Source organism: Canis lupus, chromosome 12 (genome assembly GCF_048164855.1).
Source record: "Canis lupus baileyi chromosome 12, mCanLup2.hap1, whole genome shotgun sequence".
In the NCBI taxonomy this organism is placed as follows: domain Eukaryota; kingdom Metazoa; phylum Chordata; class Mammalia; order Carnivora; family Canidae; genus Canis; species Canis lupus.
The window spans coordinates 26,694,951-26,721,807 of record NC_132849.1 but is presented as its reverse complement, the minus strand read 5'-3'; the positions used below and the strand labels follow the sequence as shown (position 1 = coordinate 26,721,807).

Sequence of the window (26,857 nt, the reverse complement as noted above, 5' to 3'; positions counted from 1 at the left end):
GATCATCAGGTATAGGTGTTTCCAAGTTTCTCTCTCAGCTTCACCCCGCTAAGACTTCAATCCTGGTTGGTCAATGGCCAGGAAAATCTCGGTTACTGTCCAAGTCACACCCACATCACAGGGAATCAGGGCTTGGCAGTGGGGGGTGGGGAGCAGGAGACACTCCTGTGTGTTTTAGAAATAGTTTCAGAACACTTGGAATCCAGACCCTAAAATGAAGCCTCAAGTGGCTAAGGGCAAAGCCCTACCTCTTTGTGCATATTCATCTCATTCTCATATTTACTAAGGGGTTTTGATTCTCTGAGTAGAACCTAAATGGCCTGAACATGGCCCCTTCTTCATAACCCCACACTAACCTGAGGAAACTGGGTATCACCAATCCTAGTCACATAAGACCTGAGTATTCCAGACCATGAGTAAGACCAGCAGCCCCAGAGAGACCTGCACAGATAGGTGAGCAGCCACTTGAGATTTCAGGCACCTGCCACCCTCAGCTCAAACGTAATCTCTTCCATGACATCCTTCCCAATGCATCACACATACACACACATGCACATGCGCCACATACCAGACACATGCCCTCCACTGAAGCCCCCATATAGTTTACCATTGCATTTATTAAGCTTGTTTAATTGTTTACATTTTGCTTCCCCCGCTACATTTGAAGCTTCTTTATCCCTAGGGTGTTCCACCCCATAAATATTTGTAGGATAAGTTGGGCTAGGCTGGGCTGGGATAGAGTTCAATTAAGTTGAACTGAGTTTAAATGAATCAAAATGAACTGAGGAACACAGAACAGTGCATTCCCACAGCCACAAGAGTGAACATTATCCGGCCTTCCTCATCAAGGGTCTTCCCCCAAACCCACCAACTCCAACTTCCCCCAAACCCAAATGTCTCCCCAATTCTCCAGCCATGGTGCCCAGCCCACCACCAGACAGGTCCTCATTGCTTCTTATGGAACAGAGCTGGCGCTGGCTCATTGCTGGGCTCGGCCATGACCTGCATGGGCTGGTTGTTCAGGGCAGCCTCACGCATCTTGTGGTACATGAACTCATTCTGGCGGAACATGCGCAGCTCCATCTCCGTCTGCACCCGCATAGCCTGTGGGACACAGACACACCATAAACAGTGATGACAGGCCACTGGGACATACTGGCTTCTGATCTTCCTTGGCTCTTTTCAAAAGGGCAGACAATGGAGCAAATAACTCCTAGTTACTGAGATTCAGCTGTATCCACTGAGAGGACACACGGACACACACTTATACACACTGACACACACACATACTCATCCTCTAGGGGCCTCAATGTCCTGGGACTGGGCTTGGTTTGTTAGGGAGAGGAGTCAGACCCCTGAGAGAGGAGCTCAAGGGACTGTTCTCAGCAGAGAATGTTTGTTTGCAGGAACTGGATTTGAATCCTGGATCACACACACATAGGTCCCAACTAACATTGTGGGACTTTAGGCCAGTGACAATCCCTTTAGTGCTCAGTTTCCTCACACATAAATGGGTGAGATTCCTTAATACTTCATAACAGACCAGAAAGATCATAGTGTGTGACACCTAGGAAAATCCCCATGCACCCATATTTCTATTCAAGAAATATTTCTCAAGGGCCAGTCATCATTGATGAATTGAGAATACAGCAGTGAATGATATACTAGGCATAAAGTCAGTCTTCTCAGACACTTTATGACAACAAAGTCTGTCCTCTTTCCCTGTACCATACTGCCTGAGTACAGTCCTTTGAACCCTGTCACCCTCAAATAAACAAGCCCTTCAAAGCACAAAGGAAGCCAGCAATTATAAAGAGCATGCTACTTGCTAGGCACTGTTCTGAGTGCTTTTCACACATTAACTCACTGAACCCTTATCACAGCTCTATCCCTTTTCTCCATTTTACTGATAAGGAGACTCAGGCCCACATATTCCGTGTTTGCACTCACACAGCTGGAGAGTAGTGAATCTGGAGTTCAATCCCAGTAGTCTGATTCCAGAGCCTGTGCTCCCCAGCTCCACTCTACAAAGCACATCTAATGTACATGGCTGCACCCACATTGCTGGGTAGGCTTTCTCCATCCATACTTGGAGCATCTCAGACTTCAAACCTCAGCTGTGCCATCCATTCACTATGTGACTATAGACAGGTTACTCCCCTTCCCAGGGCCTTAGTTTGCTCAGATGTAAAACAAGGGGAGTGGACTAAAGCATTTCTGAATTCCCTTCTGGTTCAGTGGGTAATCTGTGGACTTTGCAAAAGCAGAAACTGGAATCCAGCTCCCACCCTTAGAGAGAGCTTAGACCAGAAAAGGAGGCCCAGCTCTGAAATGCTACTTGCCTCTAAGTCCTTGGTGATGGGGTGGGAGGGTCCATGGGTCACCAGGAGAATGGCATAGGCTTTACAGATCATCCCATGCCCCACCTCAATGTTACCAGCATGCCAGTTGGTCAGCCCTGCCCGCATCACGGCCATGCCCAGTTGGGCATTATTGGGGTGGTAGAGCTTCCTGTGAGGACATAGCAAATCATTGTAACAGATAATCCCAACTTTCCTTACATTTGCACAGCATCTGACGACTTACCAAGTACCCTTACTGACTTGGTCCATCTGCTCTCCCACCAGTGCTGAGGCATCTGCAGCCCATGGAGCAGAAACTGAGCCACAGAGAAAGGGAGGAATTACCAAACACTCCCCAGGGTGAGCCTGTGGGAGTGAGACTCTGCCCTGGGCCAGTAAGCCTAGTCATCATGGGCAAAAGAGTCAGAGGACCCTGCAAGATAACAGGAAGCTGGGAGCTCTCGGGAACACCCCAGCCCTCTTCCTGGAAAGCAGAAGTTCAGGGGAATAAAAAGAACTTCAATGTCCTTCTTGGGACAGAACTGTATTCTCATCTCCTTGAGAATAGCTCCTAACAGAGCTTCCTTCTGCATATTGTACAGTTTTCCTGACTTTTATATATGAGTAATGTTCTCTAAAAAAAAAAAAAAAAAAAAAGTAAAAAAGAGCCTGCTTGTACCAACTTACTCTTTTGGCCAAAGAGCCAAAGATACAAAGTCACATGCCAATATAGACATGGAAGGCGAGGGCTTTGCATTTTGTAAGCAAAGATGCCTGACACTTCTTTTATTTATTTTTATTTTATTTTATTTTAATAAAAGAAAGGTTGCAGGATTGCCTGTGCTAACTGCTAGGGGGACATACCTTTCCAAGCCCTTGAAATCAAGGTGGACTTAGCCGTAAGAAAACCCAAAGCATTGGGACACCTGAGTGGCTCAGCGGTTTGGCACCTGCCTTCAGCCCAGGGTGTAATCCTGGGCTCAAGTCCCACATCAGGCTCCCTGCATGGACCCTGCTTGTGTCTCTGCCTCCCTCTCTCTCTGTCTCTCATGAATAAATAAATAAAATCTTAAAAAAAAAAAAAAAAAGCAGGATGCCTGGGTGGCTCAGCAGTTGGGTGGCTGCCTTCAGCTCAGGTAGTGATCCCAGAGTCCAGGATCAAGTCCCGCATCAGGCTCCTGCAGGGAGCCTGCTTCTCCCTCTGCCTATGTCTCTGCTTCTCTCTCTTTCTGTGTCTCTCATGAGTAAATAAATAAATCTGTAAAACAAGAAAAAGAAAACCAAAAGCAGAAGATGCCATCCAAGTGATAGATGAGCTGGAGGATTTGGGAAAGACCAGGGATGACAGATAGGCTTCATCTCAGGAACCAGCCCTGATGATTTGGTCATTATGCTTGGAGCACTGTGGTAAAAAGGCTCATTTGTAAAGATAAAGAGGACCACGACCAATTCCTGATGCCTGCTGTGGGTTACAGGAGGGAGAGATAGCAGTGTGTGTGCCATCTATTTACCATCCCTGGAATAGACACATTTCCAGGAGACTTCCTGAGACCCAGCATTGCTACCTACATATAGCCGTCCACCATCCTCCTGGCATAGTACGAGGCCTCCTCAAAGGCCTGGAGGTAGGAGAGGACCTCGGAAACAGTGCTCAGCATCCGCAGCGTGTAGAGGTTTGTGTCAGCAAACACTGGCTCCTGCTTCTGCAGGCATTCCCGGCATAATTTCACCACCTGGAGGAGACACAGGACCTGTCCATTACCACTGCACCACAACACGCCCTGCACTCACATAAGGGAGCATCATCACGACACTGGACACTCATTCTTTTAAAGCTGAGGACACTGCTGATAGGGGTGTAAAAGCAGTAGTTTGTGATCTGAAGAGCAAAATGGTCCTATTTCTCTACAGTGTAGGGATGAGGAGGGTAACGGTGTGAGATATGGGTGACATGCCAAAGCGAGGCGTTCTCATCATCAGTCAGTAAGTAGCAGAGAGTTATGAAAGGGAGAGACTGATTGATTGATTCCCACAGCAATGTAATGACATAGGGACTACTAGTACTCCCATTTTGCCAGATAAGGGAACTGAAGCACAGAGAGGGTAAGTGCTTTGCCAAGTCACATAGGTAGTAAAACATGGAGTAAGAATTCAAGCTAAGCAGTCATATTTTATCTTAACCATCAGTCCTGTGATTCTCCACCTTAGCCAGGCTCTGGAATTATCTGGAGACCTTTTGCTGTTAAAAAAACAGCAATGTCTGGGCCCTACCCCAGACCAAATGAAACCAAATATCTGGATGAGGGACCCTGGAATCCATAGTTCAAATAAACCCCTGGGTGGTCCTTATGCACGGTAAGGTTGACAATCATTTCCCAATGGAAGTGTACAAGATGAGTTGGCAGAGAGGTAGGCTCCCAGGAGGATGTTGCATTGGTCCTGGTGAGGAATGAGATGAGCCTGACCCGTGTTAGCTTGGAGTCAGGCTTCCCTGATTGACTCATGTTTACACATAGGCTTAGGTGAGTGAGACCAAAGTGAGATGGTCTCTAGATTTTAGTTGTTCTCTGTTCTCCTCTTCTTCCTTTGCCACTGCCATGGAAGAAATGCCATACAGTGCCTTCCGTTTCAAATGAGCAGAAGCTAATTTTGCTCTCAGACTCTCCCAGAGCCCCATGTGACAAAATGTGGGCTGGCAATCAATCCATCCTGAAGACAATCCTCTTAAACCCATGGGGCCAGTGTCCAACCTGACACCTGGCCCCGGTACGTTTGAACGGAGGAGGAGAAATGAGAAAGAGGAGAGAAAACAGAGGAATGGAACCAGTGGAGCCCTCCAAATTGCTCCAGCTTCTATGCCATGCCTCTGACATGGGTTTTCCATGTTGTACAATAACACTCTATTGATGTGACTGTCTCTCCATCTGAGAGAACCCCTGGGAGGCAAGGAGCATGTCTTGTGTTGTCACCCCACTCGGGGTTTGAAAATGTGCAATGAATGAGTAAATGAGAAGGATGAAGATAGTGGAAAAGCAGATAGAAATAAACATAAATTAATCTCTCACATTGCCCTGCCTTAGTGGCTTCCAAACCCAGCTACAAGCCCGAGTTGTTTTTAAAGAGCTTGGAAACAAAATACTGATTCACAGTCTGTTGCAGATTGGATGAATCACATCTGAGGGGGTGAGATGCAAGACTGTGCATTTCCAACAAGCTACCCAGGTAAATTTGATGCAATGCTCTGCAGGTCAGTGTTTGGCAGTGGGTCTCAACTTTGGGTGCCCACTGAGATCACCTGAGAGTTTTAAAAATCCTAATCTCTGGGTCCACCCCAAGAGATTTTGGTAAAGTTGTCCTGGGTCAGTGTCTGAGCATCAGGATTTTTCGGTGATTCTAATGTATAGCCAGTTGACAACTCCCATTGCTTTGAGAGCCAAGGTTGAATGCTCAGTTAGTAGGAACTGAAAACTGTTACCAGGGTATGCATTCAATTGCAAAAAAGAAACCAATCCACATGCCATCTCCATTTCTCCACCTCTGATGCCAACCTGAGAAATCACAGATCCCCCAGGGACCCCTGTCAGTCTGCCTGGGCTCTCCTCAGACACAGTATCAGTAGGTTGAACAATCACTTGAGAGCACATCTATCTAAGAGGTGCTAAAGGCTTAAGGGCAAGAGGAGTCCAAACCAAGGGATATCCTAAGAAGAACAACCTGCTTGATAGCCTCCCCATCTCCACCCTACCCCATTTCCCCCGCTTACCAGAGAACCTTTCTGCCCTCTTCCCCATCTCATCCCTATGAAAATGAATTCTTACCTCATGGTACAGACCCTCAGAACGAGCCTTGTCTATTTTTTCCAGTGTATCCTTGGAGAATTGTATCATCTCCTTTACCACCTCCTGAGAGGGCTGGGAAAGACAGGGACAGTGATTTAGAGACCTCTTCACAAAGAAACCCATTGCATCTCTGAATAGCTGACATCTTTGACACTCAGTGTCGTGCAAGAGTGATGCCGTCCTCATTCTGAATGTTTCATTTCTGTACATGTTGCTCCAGATCCCTATAGCTTTTGCAGCTCCCTCACCATGCTTCTGACTCATGTGCATTTTTCACTGACCAAGCTCTGGAGCCTTGCTGCCAGCCAGTTGTTTTCTACCTTATGCTTATGTATGGGTTTTTGGACCCCAAGGCAGAATCTAACATTGATCTCTGTGGTATTTTCTCTGGCATTTTGTATTTTCATTCTATCACTCAAAATATTTTCCATTGTTTCTCTTTACTTCAAGTTAACCACATGTTCCACAGGCACGCTCTTGCATTTTAGTCTTCACTCAATTCACTGATTTAAATACTGACCAACACAGGTCTGGGAACAGAAGCCTATGGCTTGACCAAAAAAAAAAAAAAAAAAAAAATCCTACTCTAGTTTGCCATTGGAGTTCATTAAAGAGGAAACCTATGGCTGTGGGCATTCAGATCCTTCCAAAGTATCTTAGCATCCAGTTCCTATTTCTTTGTCTTGACCAAATTATATCATGAGTTTGTCATCTGTCTCTGAAATCTGGATTTGTTAGGCTTACAGCATTTGCCAGAGCAGTCTAGTTATCTTATTTTTTTAAAAGATTTATTTATTTATTTGGGGAAGAGAGGGGCAAAGAGAGAGAGATAGAGATAGAGATAGAGAGAGAGAGAGAGAGAGTTTTAAGCAGACTCTGCACTGAGCAAGAAGCCTGATGTAGGCTCCTTGAACTGACCCTGAAATCCTGACCTGAGCCAAAACCAAGAGTCAGATGTCTAAGGTGCCCCTATAGTGATCTCATTTTTTTTTTTTTAAATTTTTTATTCATTTATGATAGTCACAGAGAGAGCGAGAGAGAGAGAGGCAGGCTCCATGCACCGGGAGCCTGATGTGGGATTCGATCCCGGATCTCCAGGATCGCGCCCTGGGCCAAAGGCAGGCGCCAAACCGCTGCGCCACCCAGGGATCCCGTGATCTCATTTTTTTTAACGAGGTTTTAATATTTCAGGGAAAGAGGTACCTTAATTAAAATGCCCATGAGGACATTATAATTTTGAAGAAAGAGTTCCAGACTTCTCAATGTCCAAAGAAAAATTTATTTGCTATGCTCATCTATATCAGAAATTCTTCTGGAATATTTTTTTTTTTTGCTTAGGCAAATCTGATAAAACTTTTTTCCAAAATGAAAATAACTTTATTATTTATTTGGACCATAAAACTGACATATGGAAGCTGTAAAAAATTAAAATATATGAAAAAAGCATGGAGAAAAAAATAGAAATCCCTGGAATCCACCCAAAGATGAACACAGCATTTTGAGGAACATTTTCCAATGTATATATACAGAAATAATATTGAAAATATTTAACAACTGATATAGGAAAGACACTGACCAATCAGAACAGATACCATAAAGAGCACGTCTTTTATGGCCTTATCAGTATGTGCTGGCTGAACTGCATTCCTGTAGGTGTGCACATGCATGTATGTATAAGCCAATAGCACCAAATATTTCTTCTAACTGGAATAGTACCAGATTTCTGCCTTGAGTTTGTTTTTTTCACTCAGTAAATATAGATATTTTCCCATATCAATATAAAAATATATCACCTCTTTCAATAATTGTAGAGTCTTCCACTGTATAAAGGCCAGAATAATTTATCTAACCAGTTTTCCAGTTTTCCAACTTTTTCACTATAAGGAGTTGAGTTCAGTGGCTCCATTTAGATTTGCCACTGACACTGTTTTGTGAGGTCACCTTCACTGAACTACTGACAAGTAACAGGAGGATGGGTATCTTAAAAATACACTACTTTAAAAATACACTACTCTTAAAAATACACTACTTTAATGGATGGATTCTCTTAAAAATACACTACTTTAATGGATGGATCAGGCTCTTCCCTCAGTCTCTCAGCTGTCCTGAGCCAGTTCTGCAGTGTCCACTTTGCAGTATGAGAGGCTCCTGGCTCCTGGCCAGGATGGCTTGCTTCTGGGTCAGGATCTTCCAAAGAACAAGCCTTATATTTATTCTTCTACCCACCTCACTTACTTCAGCTTCTGCGGAGTTCTTGATAGCCCTACAATTTTGACTATCCTTGTTTCCTTCTGCATTTAGTCTCCCTGGGTCCTTCTGCATATCTACCTATACTTGTCACATGGCCTGACTCCAACAATTGATGCATCCACCACTGCTGTGACTCCTGTTCACAGGCCTCGCTCCGGACCTAACCTTTGTCTTGACCACTGGTTATCATTTGGCCCCAGAGTACTACTTAGTCTTCTGTTAACTCAGACCTTGTCTTGACTTCAGACAAGTCATTTAAGTGCAGATTCTCTTTCCTAAACTCATTTGAATCAAGCGCCTAAGTGAGAGAGGGCCCATGTCTCACCTGGTCATAACTGGTAAGACAGAGCTCTGTAACTGGTAATCCAGAGGTATACCACCAATCTGTCAATCCTAGACTTCTGGTGTCATCCATAGTTTGTTGCCCCAAAATTGGCTCATAAAATCACATCTAGCTTATGACCACTAGTCTCTAATTTACTGTAAGTTCCAATATCTTTAAAACTCAAAATTCATAGTGAATCTTCTGGAGTAATCAGTAGCTTGCCGGATAGAGTTGGAGAATACCAAGTGATCAGATGTTAATAAAAAGTCTAGTTCAATTTGATATTGTAAGGAAGAGGTGTTACTTCAAGCTTTGGAAGTGAATCAAATTTTTTCAAGGAGGTAACTGCCAAGATTCTCAAAACAACCTGGCTAGAAGGTTGTTAATTACATGTGCAATATGTGATAAAGCTATTCTGAGAAAGGAAATGGGGCTGCTCCATTTGGCTCCACTTTTAAGAGTAAAGGTAGGAGGAAAACATGATCTGCAGATAGGATTTAAGGAACCCTGTAGAGAGAGACTCCCCTCCCTAGAAGCACAAAGTAAACAGAAAACCAGGAAGAAAAGAGTGAGGAGCTGGAGCAGGGGGAAATGCCAGTAGAGGAGGAACCAGAGGACGACTAGAGGAGGAAAGGGAGAAGTCAAAAGAGGGGGAGGAGTCATCCAAAAGGGAGGAGCCACTGGAGGGGGAGGGACTAGAAGAGGAAGAGAAGAGTGAAAGAGGGATGCTGGTGCCCAACCTTGAAACACTAGTAGCTTCCTATTGTGAAAACCAGGGGTAAGGACCGGGGAAAGCAAAAAAAAAAAAAAAAAAAAAAAAAAAAAAAATCTCAGCAATCTAAACAAGGAGACTCCAAAGCTATGGTTGAGAGGAATGTTCTACATTTTGGTGTTATTTTCTAATTTTTAAAAATATTTGGTTTTGATTTTTATCCAGGTTATAATATACATTTAACTTTGAAAGGGAGAAAAGAGTCTGGTCTCTTAATTAAAAATAAAGTAGTGGTGGGAACAAGATATGAAACAAATACTCAGGGCCACACATCAGGAAGGTGGACTGGCTGGCTTGCCATAAAACACACGTTATCCCACAGGTTCTAGAAGGTCAGGCTGAGGGTGAACACAGGAGCTTATTCTTTCCTGTCACTCCTATGGTACTGTGCTTGGTGCCCTGCCCAGACATGCCAATATACCTGGAATACCAAACCTTTGATTCTGTGAAAAGAAGGTTGTTCCTACAAAAAAAAAAAAAAAAAAAAAAAACCATATTAGGTGCACCTGGTGGCTCACTTGATTAGGCATGTGCTTTTGGCTCAGGTTATGATCCCAGGGTTCTGGGATGGAGCTCTGCATTGGGCTCCCTGCATACTGGGGAGTCTGCTTCTTTCTCTGCCTTGCCCTTCCCATGCCTCCACTTCCCCACCCCAGCTAGTGCTCTCTGTCTCAAATAAATAAATAAAATCTTTAAAAAAAAAAAAAAAAGCCCATATTAACCCCTGGTTCCCAACTGCCTGGGAAGGGTGACTCTCAACATGTCCACACCAAGCATCATTGATCTGTTGCTTACAGCCTTCCCCTCCTCCTCCTGTTTGTATCAAGCCTGACTATGCTTACACAGGCATGTGTGTGCATGGATCTGTGTGTGTGTGCGTGCGTGTGTGTGTGTGTGTGTGTATGAGAGAGAGAGAGAGAGAGGTTGTCCTTTTATTTTTTATAAATGATAGCATACTCAGTGTTATGGGTTGAACTGCACCTTCCCCAAATTCATATGTTGAAGTCCTAACCTCTAGTACCTCAGAATGCAGTCTTATTTGGAACTAGGTCATTGCAGACTTAATCAGTTAAGATAAGGTCATAATGAAGTAGAGTGGGCCCTTAACCCATTACGACTGGTGTCCTTATAAAAAGAATACCAAGTGAAGAAAAAGGGATACACAGAGGGAAGACATGAAAAGGCAGAGAGAAGATGGCCATCTGAGAGCCAGGGAGAAAGGCTGGAGCAGAGCCTCCCCCTCCCCCATAGCCCCCTGAGGGAACTGACCCTGCTGACACCTTGATTTCAGACTCCCAGGCTCCAGAACTATGAGAGTATACTCACACTCCTCAGAGGAAATCAACTCTGCTGACACCTTGATTTCAGACTCTCAGGCTCCAGAACTGTGAGAGAATACATTTCTTTTGTGTAAGCCACCCACTTTGGGGTACTGTGTTATGAAAGCCCAAGTCAACTAATGCACATGGCAATTTTGGCTTCTTAATTCTTTTCCCTCAAGAAGAGAGTTCATTCCATATGTGTACACAAAAATCTGCCTCATAAGTTTTAGTGACTGCAAGGTAATTTAATTTAAATATTTCCCTATTGGTGGTTATTTAGGTTTTATTCAATTGTTCTCGACCATGCTGCAATGTATTTCTTTATACACATGTCTTTGTGCACATATGGAAGTAACTCTGCTAGGTAAATTCTTAGAAGTAGAACTTCTTGGGCAAAGAGTTTAAAAAATGATATATTAAGAATAAAAATAAGTTAGTGGCAGGGTATCTGGGTGGCTCAGTCAGTTAAGCATCTGCCTTGGGCTCAGGTCATGACCCCGGAAGCCCCATGTCTGGCTCCCTGCTCAGTGGGGAGTCTGCTTCTCCCTATCTTTCTGCCACTCCCACCCCTACTTGTGCTATATCTCTTTCTTCTTCAAATAAATAAATAAAATCTTAAAAGAAATAAGTTAGTGGCAAAAAAAAAAGTCTAGACTGGCCAGAGGATGAACAAAAGAAATGAACCAAGTGGGGAAATAGTATTACCTGAACATTAGCACTAATACCACTGAGTAATGAATTGACAGTAGTCCCACCATCTGTACCTAGAAGTCAGTTTTGCTTGTAGTTTTTCTTTGCTCTAATCAGAGACAAATTTCTGCCCACACACAGGATGCAGAAGTTAATTAAGAAGTATATTTGTGTATTTGTATCTTAAATGCACTGGTGCACTGTGGGTTATAGAGAAGTGCTTGGATAGCCTCCCCAGAGGAGTCCAGCTCCCGGTTAAAAACCTACATGTACAGACCTGACCACAGACAATCACAAAGGCTCTACCTAGCAAGCCTGTGGGGGAAAGCGCCCTCCCAACAGTCTCTGAAGACAGTCCAGTCAAGGACCCAGGTGCTCCCTGCCGCTCATGTTTCTTTGCACAGTTGCATTCCTAGCCAGGGGGTCTTTATTCCTTGGTTTCTTTATTCGAGGCCTTGGTCACCTCAGATAAAGGTCTGAAGTGACCTCCAGAGGCCTCTTTACAAGGGAGGAGGAGGAAAACTTGGAGACTCTCTCTAACTCAGTACTCACTACTTTTCCATGCCTAGCTTTCCCCTCACACCCTCTCCCTCATCCTCCCCACCTCGGGGTCCATGAAAGTGCTGGAACTCTTTGTTCTGAGCCCTTCAGCAGTGAGAAGACCACCACATCTGTGCTGATCCACCTGACCCTTGGGGGAAAGTGGAACAGAAGGAATCCAGGTCTAGCCTTTTGTTTATACCATTGCTGGGCTCTCTCTCAGCTTAGCTGAGCTCCTGACATCGCCCTCTGTAACCCTTCAGCCGCTCAACAGTCTCACCATCAAAGAGTCAACAAGCTACTTAGGAGTGAAGCATACTAACCAATCTCCACATTGCCCCATCTCTACATTACTCATTTCCAGGGGACTAGGAGTACATTTATGATAGCCAGGCAACCAATCCTTTGCCTATCTGGTCTCAATATATGAAATTCTCAGCATTAGCCGCAAAAGGGCAAAGAGAGAAATTAAAATTTACTCAGTGCCTACCCTTTATGCCTCTCCCTTTACATATATCATTTTGTTCAATCCTCATAGCAACCCCTTCTTGTGGACACCATCATTCCTATTTTACAGATGAGAAAACTGAGCAACTTTCCAAAGAAAACTCCTGGCAAGTGGTAGCCCCAGGACACTAGCTGGGGACCTGTCATCAATGCTCTGTCCCCCATCCCATAGCAACTTTCCAACAGGTACAGGCTGGTTCTCTGGGAACTGACAGCCAGGGTGCACTGATTAGCTCTGAAATCCACCCTTGCCGGCTCCTGGAGAAGATGAGTGCAAACAGCCCAGGAGCAGGGCTACGTCTACCTTTGGGTCATCTTTCACCCCCAGGAATAGGTCATCCTTCAGCTTTTTCTGGCAGTGTTCACACGTGCAGTCAAAGTAGTACTGCTTCTTTAGCTGCTTCTTGCGGTCTTCGCTGAGGTTAAGGAAGTCGATATAGGACACTGTCAGCTCCTCTCCTTCTGAGATCTTGCCCAGGGCCCGAAGCTCAATTCTAGAGAGGGTAAAAGAAAGAGTAAGTCAGATCCAGGGCTATTAGAGTGGGGTTTCTGCTCTTCAAGGTGTCAAGGAGTTGCGTCTCAAAGACAACTTCCACCAGCACTCCAAGAAAATTCCCATTCCCCCCAAAAAGGGGAAAGGTGATCTAAAGGATAGTTGTCTGGATAATCCTGCTCTACTCATTGTAAACAAATCTTCTCCATTCAGTTAATTGCTCTGAAATCCAATTCAGCAGATTCCCCAGAGAGGGCTGGGCCTGGTCACAAAGCTATACCTAGCTTCTATGCCTGCAATTACCCCTGTACATTTAGCTACTGATTGCCTGCAACAAAGGAAGGGAGAAACAATAAAGCAAAGATTCAAACAAGAGAAGACTCGATAGTAGTTTTGCTTAGTTTGGAGGCCACTCTCTCATGAGAAGTACATACACTCAGTTGCTCACAATCGTGGCCCGTTCTGAGTCTAACTTTAAGCCCCTGCTCCCCTGTCTTTCAGTCCATTGGTTCTGGCCTACATTATGTCAGGAGACATGCCTGGAGATCACAGAAGCAAATAAACAAAGGCTGGCTCTGTTAGCCTGCTGCGTTGTCCACTTTTGTATTTACTGGGGGACATGGATTTTGGTTAAATGTGGTTAGCAAGAACAGATGGCATTTCCATCCCCTTCCAGCCTAGACCTGACCCTCCCCAATTACCTACAGCACTATCACCTTACCAAGTAAGAGATACAGAAGGTACTGAGGACAAAAGTCCACTGCAAGCTGTCATCCAGCTAAGTCAGACAAGCAGATCGGCCCATGGGCCTCTCAGCCATGCACCCTCCACAGGGAACCCAAGAGCTCCAGAAAACAACCAATGAGCCCAGCAAGCTGGATCCTAAGGTATCCTCTTATATCTCCCCAGGATCTCCTCACTGCCCAGTGGAAAGCCATCACCATAAGAATGAGTGGCACAATGCACAGGGCTGGGGAAAACATCTGCAGACAGATTCTGTTTACCTCCCAGAAAGCCTGAGTCAGACAGCAGGTAAAAGACAGCCCCTTCCATGTGCTCTGAAGTGACAACCAAGCAAGCAACTGTTGAATGGGCAGGGACATGTGTGTCCAAGCATCTGAGGTGACCACTTGAGGTTAAACAGCCTTCTCCCAAATTGGGGTACACTGACATGTCAAATAAATGTGATAATATATATACAAACAATTCATAGAGAGCCTAGCAAAGTCTCAGTGCTTGTTCATATGCCTTTGGGACTTTGTTCTTTTGTTCCCCACCCCAATTTGGGATAGCAGCTGTTACTGCAGTAATAAATGGTGAGAGGGGGTGAAGGGCTGTGTGAATGTCCTCACAGCTCTGCTTAGAATTCTCACAGTCCCAGCTGCAGGGGATCAGCCTCCCCATTTCACAAGGGAGGGCGCTGCCACCCAGAGAGGGGAAGGAATTTCCCTGGAGGTCCCACAGCACTTTGGCAACAATACAGATCAGAAATCAAGTGCCATTCGTGCTTCACCTCATCATACTGCTCTCCCTGGGCTGTCCTCAGTCTGCCTCCCAGGTCTACCATGCTCAAGAAAGGAAAGATCAAAGCCCTTGATTTTAGAGCACTGCCAGTATTCTAAATAGTTCCATGTGAACAACTCCTGGGCCAGTGTTGAGTGTGGATTTTGGCATCTGATCCTTATGGGACAAGTCAGCAGTTCTGCCCCCACCAAACCCTTCTATAGGCACAGCTCCATCATGACATTCAACAGTGAGTCAGCGCCAGCTGAGTTAGGATTTCTAGTAGCTTTGCTTCTCATCATGATTCAGCCAATTCTTGCAAGGTCTCAGAGTATCTCAAATTATTTCAATCATGTTAGAGAATTTTCAAAACCAAATTAATTTGAAGTCACTTAAATATGAAAATATACAAGCCCCATTTTTACCTTAGTTGGAACTCAGGATCAGGGGTGACTTCCACTCCATTCTCCCACTTCCATCTCTAATGCCCTACAATTCTAGAGTTCAGCTAATTGAGCCACACATAAGCAATTTATTTAAGCATTTCTTGGAGAGATTAGAAATGCAGCCCAGAGTCACAGAGACTTAGAACTAGGAAGGTCCCTAGAGATGTCTCATCTTGACCTCTGCTCTATAGATGTGGAACCAAACACCTAGAAGATGAAGGGAATCATCCAAAGTCATGTGCAATGCAGGTCAACACAGACTCCAATGCACCAACCACTCCTACCCCTGCCTACCCAAAGACCTAACTCCCACACAGAGTTTTGTTCTTAATCCAAAGAGCATTTCAAGTACTTTCAAACCAAGCCTGAGAAAAGACCCATCTGGAGCCATTAATTTGTCATTAAGAAAAGTCAAGGCAAAATCTAACCTAAACCACTAGTTGGCCAGAATCAGTAAACAGAATACTGTGAATAAATATTTATCAAAAATATCACAGTTATGGGTGCTATTTTCAGAAGCCAGTCTGGGTGAGAAGTTGGGAGTTATAAACAAACACAGTCCTTTAGTAGTTCAATAATATCAGCACTCCTTATTTTTATGATAAGCAGGATTTTGAGGGACAGTGTGGGCTTTGCTAAGGTGATGTGGACTAGAAGGGATCGTCATGCTTTGGAGTTGGGGGAGAGAGAGAAGTAAGGCGTGAAAGATGGGAAAGAAAAGAAGCAAAGAAAGCAAAAGAAAAGCAAAGGCACAGCAGGGAGTGGGTGGGTGAGGAACAAAATGATTCATATATATGCATTTAAAATACAGCATTCAGACAAGATGAGACTCTGGGGTGCAGAAGGACATTACAGCCAGAGAGCAGCCACGGAGTCTCAGGAAGGGGAGGCCCCAGCAAACCAGGCAAGTGAGGGAGATGGGTCAGAGGAGCAGGGATGCTGGCGAGGACTGACCCACCTCATCTGGGTGTGAAACATGGATTTCACTGCCTCATGACTGAAAGACAAAACAGACACCCAAATGGAAATCATTACCATAGGCTCATCAGTACAGCTAAGAGGGAGCACAGCATTCCAGCTGATGCAATCAAAGCTCTGGCCATCCAACCACCTTTTTATCCCAGCCCCTTCCAGTGGGGCTTACTTGACAAGACAGGCTGGTATAGTGGAAAGTGCACTGGATTTGGAATGAGAAGTTCTGGGTTCAAAGGTCCTCTCAGCCTTTCCTGGGCTCAGTGTCCTCAACCTGTACCTGGTAATGGGACTGCCATGAGACAGTGCATTTAAAAGTAGGTGCTAAAAAATGTAATGGAATGCTATTGTTATACCATTAACAAGCACCTTGGCCAAATAAGTGTTGCCTCTTTGATGTCTATCTTGGGGACTATGTGAACTGCGTATGGAGACTGGTTAAGTCACACAGATAGTATAAAAATGTATTGGGGTTAGAATTTGGTTCTTTCCACTATGGCAGGCAGCTAGGCCATGACAGCAAAGTCACCTTCTCTTGCACAACAGCCAAGAAGCCAGGTAAAATGTGGCTGCTCAAAATTAGTGGATGCAAATAAGCCAGAGCAGACGCCAGAAATGATCTGAAGAAAGAGCTCCTAGGTTCCTGTGGCTGTCACACATACCAACAAGGGGAGCCCTGGGTCACCACTGCTTGGAGGAATGGCATCTTGAAAGACCAGCCCCATATGTGGCTGAATTTGATCCTCAGTCATGCCAGTGACCCCAAGAGGGTTAGGAAGGGAAATGCAAATATTGGGGGGAAATGATCATCTTGGTCCCAAATAAACTTCTCTGTCTTCAGTGACTTTCTCACCTGCTTGAGTGCCTGGTGTTATACAGGCCCTTGCTTCCAGAAACAGGAAGGAAAAGGAGAATCAGAGTCCCTTCTAGATTGGGGTTTAGGCTTGATTCCTGACTGAGAACCAGAAACCATGGTCTCTGGTTTCCAGCAAGTTTTTTGGGGAAACCTGCTCATTGTTCATGGCTTGGAGTTAACTTGCATCTGTCATAAAAGCTTGTCTCTTCTCTAAGAGCAAAATAAGTAATATTGCTTAGGCATCGTTCCCCCAATCTCCCCAGCCCTGAGCCATGGAAAAGGAGGGTCTCTTCCTGTTTGCTGACTTCTCCACTTGTGCCCACCCCCAAGACACATGCTTTGTCCTTCTGTCCCCTGATCTGTGCCTTTGGAGTAGGGGGTGGCGGTGGGGTTTGGCCCCTAAGGGGCTTCATCACCCTGGGTCATTTGTTCTCTGGCTTCTGGTTGGAATTTGGCCAATGGGAGGAAATCAGAAGGTTGGAGGAGAGAGAGTTTGGGGTATTTCATCTCCTGGCTCCCTCTCATCCTCGCAATGGTTCCAGCAGTGGCTGCTTTTGCTACTAGTACAGCCAAGCTATTGGATGGGGAGTAGAGAGAGGAACCTCTCCCATGGCTGTACTCTCACCAGCTGCAGAAATAGTACAGTACACCTGCCCGTCTAAGTCTAGAGGTCATAATGGTTATATACTATTGCTAGACTCTGGACACCTCACCATTCTTTGTTAGTTTCTTAAACTTTACCCTTATTTCTGTAGATTGTCCTGTTATTAAATTCTCTTTGAGTAAACTCTGAGTGTGCCTTCTGATTTCTGCTGGGATCTTGACTAATATATGCTCCTGCCAAGCACCTTCTCAGCTGGTGCTGTTCTGTGGTGACCTTTAGATAGATAATCTCAGGCTTCGAGCTTTAAAATAGTAGTCAGAGGTTTACCTAACACATCTAGGCAGCCTCAAGAAATATGCAAAGATTCAGAAATTACCCATGTGGAAGTCTTTGCTATTTTCTTCATTACCTTTCTCCTATCCACAATGACTCTAGAATGAAACTTCCCCGTCAAAATTCATGCTAGTTCGTTCCATAATTTGGTTTAGGCCAAGTGGAGAAAATGCCATAAGGTCTCCCCATCCCCATCACACCATCCTTAGTTAAAGACATACTCACTTGCCATTGTTGAATATGACAGTGCAGTTGGGCCAACAGTCGTGGTTCACCAAGCCCAGGTTGGGGAAGATGCCCACACCCACTGCCTGTAGGCCTCTCTGGTCACTGAGTGTGAAGCCATTGCAGCTAATCTACCCAGAGAAAAAGATGAAAGAGCAAGTTGACACACATAGGTCAGGGACAGAACACCACCTTGGCTGCTGAAAGTTCAAGAAAATATAAGACTCAATCTCATCCTGGAGATGCTTAGAGAGTCTGCAACAAAACAGTTCATCTCCTGTTCTCTAGGTCACTCCAAAGGACCCTCAAGATGAGCACCATACTTGTTAAAATGCAAAGCCACCTCGGAAGTTTTGGGTAGCTGTATTCTACAAAGGCCAAAGACAGAAATGTTGGTTCTGAGGAGTCTCCCCCTTTTCTTGTGTCTGGGTCTCACATGAATCTTCCCCAGTTTCTACCTTGGTTTCTCTCTGTGCCCTGCTCTATTTTACTCTGTGTGTGTAGAGCCGGTGGGTTATATGGCCTGAGCTTGCTGATCCATAGGCATCTACCCCCACCTCTTGGACTCATGGCTACAAGAGGTCCAGCTTTGCTGCTCCAGGACAGCAGTCTCCAAAAGTCCTTCCTCTCTTTCGCTAATGTCCATAGCCCATGACTCCAGGCTCTCCATTATCTTGCCTGCCATATCTGAGAAAAGGAATGGTCTCATTTCCAAAGTGACTGGTGAGCAATAAGGGATGGTGACTGGGTCTTCATTTTCAATATGAACAGGAGAAAAAGTAGAAAATGTCGATAAACAGGAAGGTAAATTTCCATCCAAATCTACCGCTTGGAGATAACAAATAGTTTGTGTGTGGGGATGCCAGCTTCCAATAGGGTAGGAATGACTTTCTAGTAAGCAAGGCCAGAAAGGCAGAAAAAGTATGAAAGGTCTTTACTTTCCCCTGTCCTCTCTAGCCCTTCTCTCAGCCTCCCCTCCCCGCTCCACCTGGCAGCCTCTGAATACTTCTTGGTTGACCAATCCTGCCCCTGCCACATTATGAGGAATCATACCACGCCAAAGATGTGCGAGATGTACTGCATGCTGAACTGCTGGCCCTGGGGTGGCCAGTACTGCAAGAAAGTGTCCACGTCCAGCCGTAGCTCCTTTTGTTCCTCCTCCCCAAAGTGCTCCACGTGGTTCTGCAGGTCATCCACAGCGACCAGGCAGCCCTCTGTGAGCCCGGTGCCCTCTCTCTCCACCCGCCACATGATGCGGGCCGCCAGCCTGTGGAGAGGGGCAGGTTTAGGGAGGTCTCAGTGCATCCATTCATTTGGCAAACACTTGCTAAGGACTTACAGCATGCCAGGCTGAACTATATAGATGGAACTACATAGATGGAATCTCTTTTATCATGGGAGCTTTTTATAGTGGGAGAGACCCAAGTTAAAAAGATAATAATTGAAACCGAGTGTTAAGTGCTATGCAGAGAGTAAAATAGGGTCTCACAAGAGAGACTGGCTGGGGGAAGGGAAGCCAAGGTGATCAGGGGAGGTAACACGAAGAAGGAGCACTCAAGCTGAAAATGGAATGAACAGAAGGAGCTGGTTCTGTGCACATAGGGAAGGAGCAGTGAGTACAGAGACCCTGAAGAATGATGGAGAAACAGCAAGGAGACCAAAGTGGCTGCAGCACAGGGAGTGAGGAGTGGAGAGCAAATATAGGTGGAGAGGTGGGCAGGAACCAAGTCACATGGGGTCTATGAGACCATGAAAGGGGTCTGGGGACACTGAGGTGTGACAGCCTGGGTCTTTCCTGATAGTATGGCTCACTGAGATAGGCACTGGTGAAGGAGTCTAACGCCTGGGTTTAAGTCCATTTCCAGTTACTGCATGACCCCGGGCAATTCATTTGAAACTCCCTGAACTTATCCCCAAGAGGGATAATGCACATCCTGTGACATGGTATGTCATGGATGTCCACATCTGTGTGAACTTAATTATAGTCTCAGTGATTTTTTTTAAAAAAACACTATTTTTTTAAATTTATTTATGATAGTCACACACAGAGAGAGAGAGAGAGAGAGGCAGAGACACAGGCAGAGGGAGAAGCAGGCTCCATGCACCGGGAGCCCGACGTGGGATTCGATCCCAGGTCTCCAGGATCGCGCCCTGGGCCAAAGGCAGGTGCTAAACCGCTGCGCCACCCAGGGATCCCTAGTCTCAGTGATTAAAGAGAGAGGTAGGAAAGATGATCTAGGTGGGGAAACAGTGTAAACCAAGGCTTGGAGGCAGCCAGAGGCTAAGCAGATGCAGGAAACAGGGAGGGGCTGGCCTGGCTGGTGTGGAGGGCTCTGGAGGAGGAGTGGACGCAAGGTGGGACAGGAGGGAGCCCTGGAGAGCACAGGGCATTGAGTGTGAGACAGGGCTGCACTTCACCTTGAGGACAGTGAGGGTCCCCTTGTTAACTGTTAGGCAGCCCATGCCCACAAGATGAAGCCTCTGACTGAGGGACATTTTGGCAACTCTCAGCTACTCGTTGAATTCATGCTGGCCAGGCACCTGCGAGGGGCTGGTGACCCAAGGCAGATCCAGTACCCAAGGGGCTCCCTTGGCAAAGAACAGGCCCACTTCTGCTCCCATTTGGATCACAGAGTTATTTCTGGAAAGATGCCCTGCTGGGGATCCCAGGTGCTTAGGAACCCAGGTATCCCCACAGGACAGCACTGGAGAAAATAAGGCTCAGGTAGGGTGTCTGTTACCTGTAAATATTAGGGAAATGGTCCCAAAGCTCAGAGAGTAAAGAAAAATGGGTAACAGATTTCAACTCAGTATCGGGAGAAACTACCAACTGGGATTATGCAGATAAAGTGAGTGAGCTCCCCATCACGGAAGGTAACGTTTACTTTGGGCTTTAAAAACTAAGTAGGATAATGAAGAGATATCTGCACTCCATGTTTACTCCAGCATGATTCAGAAGAGGTAAGATATGGAAACAACCTAAGTGTCCATGAATGGATGAAAGGATAAAGGCGATGTAGTAAAAAACATGTTGGAATATTATTCAGCCATGAGAAAGAAGAAAATCCTGCCACTTAAGACAGCATGGATGGACCTTACTGGGGCATTATACTAGCAAAACAAACCAGACACAGACAAAAACTGCATAGTATCAGCTATATATGGTATCTTGAAAGAAAGATGAAAGAAAGAAAGAAAAAAGAAAGAAAGAAAGAAAGAAAGAAAGAAAGAAAGAAAGAAAGAAGAAAAAGAAAGAAAGAAAGAAAGAAAGAAAGAAAGAAAGAAAGAAAGAAAGAAAGAAAGAAAGAAAGAAAGAAAGAAAGAAAGAAAGAAAGAAAGAAAGAAAGAAAGAAAGAAGGAAGGAAGGAAGGAAGGAAGGAAGGAAGGAAGGAAGGAAGGAAGGAAGGAAGGAAGGAAGAAAGAAAGAAAGAAAGAAAGAAAGAAAGAAAGAAAGAAAGAAAGAAAGAAAGAAAGAAAGAAAGGTCAAATTCATAGAAACAGAGAAAAGTGGCTGCCAGGGTCTGGGGAGTGTAGGAAACAGGGAGAGGCTAGTAAAAGCACCAACTTTCAGCTGTAAGATGAATAAGGTCTGGGGATCTAAGGTAAAACATGGTGACTGTAGCTTGTTAACACTGTATTGTATAATTAAAATCTTCCAAGAGAGTAACACATAAATGTTCTCACTTGAAAAGAAACGGATAAGTATGTCAGGGGATAGATGTGATAATTAACTAGATAGGGGATGTCCTTTCACGATGTACACATATATCAAGTCACCATGATGTACTGTTTAAATATCTTACAATCTGGGACGCCTGAGTGGCTCAGTGGTTGAGCGTCTGCCTTCAGCTTAGGATGTGATCCTGGAATCCTGGGATCGAGTCCTGCATTGGGCTCCTGCATGAGCCTGCTTCTCCCTCTGCCTGTGTCTCTGCCTCTCTCTCTCTCTCTCTCTCTCTCTCTGTCTATGACTTTCATTAATGAATAAATAAAATCTTTTAAAAAAATAAGTAAATATCTTATGATCTTATATGTCAATTATACCTTGATAAAACTGAATGTTTTAAAAATTAAAATAAAGTAAAATTACAAAAGAACTTTTTAAAAAGAAGCAGTTGTTCAACAGATGGAACTAAGGAGGATGGGGAGGCTGGCAAAGCCATTTCACTTTGTGGTTTCTTAAAAATTAATAAGATATGATGATTCCATTCTGTCTTTAACTTTGCACCATACACACCCAGTGAAAATGCTCCCAATTTCACCTTTCTCATCTCCCCTGATCTTCACTTCCTAAGCACAGACCTGTGGCCCTACCTGGTTGTGTCAACACAGATTTCTGGCCATGGCCACCTAGCAACACCACTAACTATTGCAAATGCCTTTCTCATATAATGAGTACAGAGGATGGTGTACAGCACCCAGGGACTAGTAGGATATGGTGACTTGAAAAGCTCTGCCTTTTTTCTTGCTCTTTTTTTCCCCCTTTGCTCCTTTGTTTTGTTTCTTAAATTCCACATATAAGTGAAATCATATTGTATTTATGTTTCTCTAACTTATTTCATTTAGGATAGTATACTATAGGTCTGTCCATGTCATTGCAAACAAGATTTCATTGTTTTCCATGGCTGTGTAATATTCCTTCATATATATTTATATATATAAATATATATATAAATATATATAAATATATATATATAAATATATATAAATATATATATATAAATATATATATATAAATATACCACGTCTTCCTTGTCCACTGATCAGTCGATGGACACCTGGGCTGCTGCCATAATTTGATGATTGCAGATACACTGCTGTGTAACTATAGAAAACACACTGATGACTACCAAAGGGGAATGGAAAAAATAGGTGATGGAGATTGAGGAGGGCATTTGTGATGAGCATCAGGTGATGGATGGAATTGCTGAATCACTGTATTGTACCCTTGAAACTAATATTACACTGTATGTTAACTAACTGTAATTTAAATAAAACCTTTTTTTGAAAAAAAACTGTAGTTTTTAAAGGTAGCTGCTGCTATTGAGCTCTAGCTCATTTTGCCAAATCTTCAGATTTTTTTTCAAGAGAAACCAGAAATCCTAATTTTTTAAATGTGGAATTTCCCAATTTTCTAAACATTGGCAAAACAAATTTTTAAAAAAAATTTAAACACTAGGGAACCATTGAGAACATATCTGTAGCCAGCTCCAGCCAGTGGCTATGGACTGGAATGTCTGCTGTACACACCCAGTTCTAGATGAGCTCCCAGATACAGTAGTGTCCCTCTCCAGTCTCTTTGAGACTCTACCCTGATCTGTGCTCAGCCTAGCTTCCTTGGACCTGGAAATGCTTGTCACTAAGGCCTTCCCCGCCTGATTTGGGAATTCTAAGGACCACCCCCGGGGCCCCGCTCTGACCTGATATTCTCATTGGGAACCTTCCCATATCTCTTGATGGCCGAACACTCATTCTTGTGGTTCAGCCAAGCATCCTTCTGGCAGGTGCGGTCACAATAGTGGGCAAACTTGCACTGTCCACAGTGATGGAGCTTCTCCTGCCTCTTGAAGCAGGTATGGCACACAAAGTTAACAAGGCTGGAAATGGAAGGAGAAACAAATGATTGGGGTGGCACAGCAATAAAGGACCACACTAGATATTGGGTCCCTACGTGGGGGACACTATTGCACCCTTCATATAAGCCTTCCAATTTAACTCAGTAAGTATAGATTTATGACCCCTACGCAGTAGGCACTGAGAATACCTAAGCCACCAGAGGAGCGAGTGAACCTACATGAGGACGCTATGAGAGCAGACCCATGGGGTGTTCCTGTAACACACTGGAACAGACACTTGAGAAGCGCAGGAAGTCTTCCAGGCCAAGGGACTGGGTAGAAATTCTTCATGGTCCCCTTGCCAAAAGCCACAGGTCATTGGCTCCATGGCATGGGAGGGAGAACTCTGTGTCACATGACTTTCTCATTCTTGAAATGTTATGTCCCTTTCCCCAAAGAATAAAACTCATAACTATCTACAGTATGATGGAACATGAAACATGATACAGTTTACACAAAATGGGGTCTGCTGCATTGTGATACATGTCACAGTTCTGTGTGTTTTTGCAAGAGTAATAATACGAGATCACTGATGTAAGTGAGGTTATCCACTGTATTCTCCTGGCTCAGGGAGCAAGGGGCAGTGACACAGATCATGCCTGCCCACTCAATGGGAGATGGAGAGAGGCGTACAAAGAGGAGTTTCCTTACCCCATGCTTCCAGCCCTCAGTGTTCTCAAGAGAGAGCTGTGTCTCCCAGCTTAGAGCCGGCTTTCAGGTAGAAGAGGGCATAGGTTAGCATGAAGGAAACGTACTTCAAGACATAACCTGACACCCAGAGTGAGTGAAATGTTGGTATGATGCACAATATACCAATATCTCTGCAGTGTGGGAAAAAGAAATCCTGGCCACTGGAGCAAAGAAATGATGAAAACAAGCTCAGGAGTGTGCACAGAAGCACTGAGATCCCTGGGGAAAAATGGGGTATGTAAACTCATGCTGGAGTTTACAGTCTAAGGAGGGATCTCAAAAGAAGAAAACGGGATGCCAGAGTGGTTCAGCAGTTGAGTGTCTGCCTTTGGCTCAAGGCGTGATCCCAGGATCCGGGATCGAGTCCTGCATCAGGCTCCCTGCAGAGTGCCTGCTTCTCCCTCTGCCTATGTCTCTGCCTCTCTCTCTCTGTCTCTCATGAATAAATAAATAAAATCTTTTTTAAAAAAGTATAGGAAAACAGGGGCTTTTAAAATCACACAATTCTAGAGCCTGAAGAAAGGACTTTCAATAAAACATACAAGTAAGGAAATCCCTGTGTCCATCGCTGACCATGCCTTTTAAAATTCCCATAGTGAAGAAGAGTACACTGCTTCCAAGAACAGTTAGTCCACTGTTGGCCAGTCCTAATTGTGGCAGATTTCCTCCTTGTGATAGGCTCGAATGTGTCTTCCCGAGAAGCATACTCCTGTCATCTAATTTGGCTCTCTGGATGCTTGTCCTGTGGAATATGTCTGGGCAGGTCAGTGCTTCAAGAATTTGAAGACCATGGCTGTGACTCCCTTTCACTTCTCCTGTCTACATCAAACACTCCCAGTCTCTTCAATAGTCTCATTCTGGTCTCCGATGTACCCACAGAGGGTCCCTACAGCCGAAGGAAGGTGGGTACATCAGGACAATCAAGCAAGATCCAGCAACCAATGCTAGGGCATCAGGCTCAAGAATCAGCCCAAAAGCTAGGCCCTGTAGTCCTAGGACAGCATCAAGAAATGGAGAGACAGAGAGCCAAACTGAGGGCACTACACAGGCTATTGCTGCAAGCTAGGTCCTGGGCTTCCTGAAGTCCAGTGTTCAGTCTCTGGGTGGCTACCTTAACAAACTGCTGTGTCCTCATCTACTGTGAGACACCTTGCTAATAATTTGTTATTAATCATGAAGTGCTGATAGGCATGGAAAGTTAGTAGTTATTTGTAAGTTCAGAGCAAGTTTAAGGTTATCCCCATACTAATGTCTCCTCACTCCCATGCCATCCCTTAAGCTTTCCCAAAGAGAGAGGAAGAGTAGACTTACACTAGCATATTTAGAATTGCAGATTCTGCAGCCCATCATAGCTCTGCCACAGAGGGTATTCCCTGCTTGTGAAGGTCATTTGCCATGAGCGCTCCAGTAGAACAGAACACACGGGCAGGGACCCTGACCATTTAGTGGAATCTCCAAACCCCTAAAAATGGGGAACTATGAATTTCTCACATCCACCTCAAGTCAAGATGGCATTCTCTGGCAGGAATGTGAAAATCATCAGCACAGACTGAACTGCTGAAGAGCTCAAGTAATCTGGATCCCCATGAGGCTCCAAATTCTGTCTCCTGGCCTCTCAAGGGTAGATGAGGGTTCATAGTGCTTTATAATTATGGTGCCCAGAACAGAATATGGTATCCAGGTGTGGTACTATTCACACTTTTTGGATCTGGACTTGTGAATCCCATTTATAAATAAATGGAATTCAAAAATTCACAGTTAAGATCAGGTTACAAATCTAGGCATTAAAACCTCCCAAGTTTTCTTAAAGGTGCTGTAGCCAAGTCAGAGCTTCCCTCCATGTGTCCATATGATGCTGTGTTTTTAAAATACCTTTGAGGCATAACTGACATACATTTCTAAAATCTTTAACTTGATAGACACTGACATATACACATACCTGTGAAACCATCACCATGACCAAGACAGTGAGCCTAAAATTTCTGCGTGACATTGAATTTTTTTTAACCTGAAGTGGGTCTTCCCCTTGAACCCTAGCTGATAGTATTCCAAATGGTCCAGATCATTTTGAACTTTCATTCTGTCATCACTTACATCGGTATGCTGAGGCTTGAGTCATTTGCAAGGCTGAGACCAAGTCTTAGGTTCAGAAGGGGAAGGAGGAGCAGACGCCCACCTCTAGGGTATCAAGCCCCGGACCAGGAATACAAACCCAAGGCAGGAAAGAAAGGGAAATGGTCTAGAGAGAAGAGAGTTAGAAACAAACACAATCAGGGCAGCCCTGGTGGCTCAGCGGTTTAGCGCCGCCTTTAGCCCAGGGGTATGATCCTAGAGACCCAGGATCGAGTTCCATGTCGGGCTCCCTGCATGGAGCCTGCTTCTTCCTCTGTCTGTGTCCCTGCCTCTTTCTCTCTGTGTGTCTATCATAAATAAATAAAATCTTAAAAAAACAAACAAACAAACAAACAAACAAACACGATCATGCTGGCTGTCACTTGTGACTTGTCCTTTAGAGCTCTATGCCTACCTGCTC

General features: G+C 44.7%; 1 protein-coding gene across 2 annotated transcripts in view; it reads right to left on the bottom strand.

The window, feature by feature from the left end:
- Positions 1 to 599: 599 nt before the first annotated feature.
- The window catches only part of SMYD1 (SET and MYND domain containing 1), a 37,358-nt gene continuing 11,100 nt past the window's right edge, over positions 600 to 26,857 (bottom strand). Inside the window, exons 2-10 of one of the 2 annotated variants that reach the window (XM_072770130.1) lie at positions 23,440 to 23,616; positions 19,073 to 19,286; positions 18,020 to 18,150; positions 15,988 to 16,026; positions 12,892 to 13,081; positions 6,161 to 6,253; positions 3,912 to 4,075; positions 2,343 to 2,511; positions 600 to 1,104 (exon numbers count right to left, since the gene is read on the bottom strand). In XM_072770130.1, the coding sequence (XP_072626231.1) occupies positions 946 to 1,104; positions 2,343 to 2,511; positions 3,912 to 4,075; positions 6,161 to 6,253; positions 12,892 to 13,081; positions 15,988 to 16,026; positions 18,020 to 18,150; positions 19,073 to 19,286; positions 23,440 to 23,616 (1,336 nt within the window). In that variant the 3' untranslated portion in view covers positions 600 to 945. The remainder of the gene's footprint in view (positions 1,105 to 2,342; positions 2,512 to 3,911; positions 4,076 to 6,160; positions 6,254 to 12,891; positions 13,082 to 15,987; positions 16,027 to 18,019; positions 18,151 to 19,072; positions 19,287 to 23,439; positions 23,617 to 26,857) is intronic. The other variant, XM_072770131.1, reaches the window with a different exon arrangement.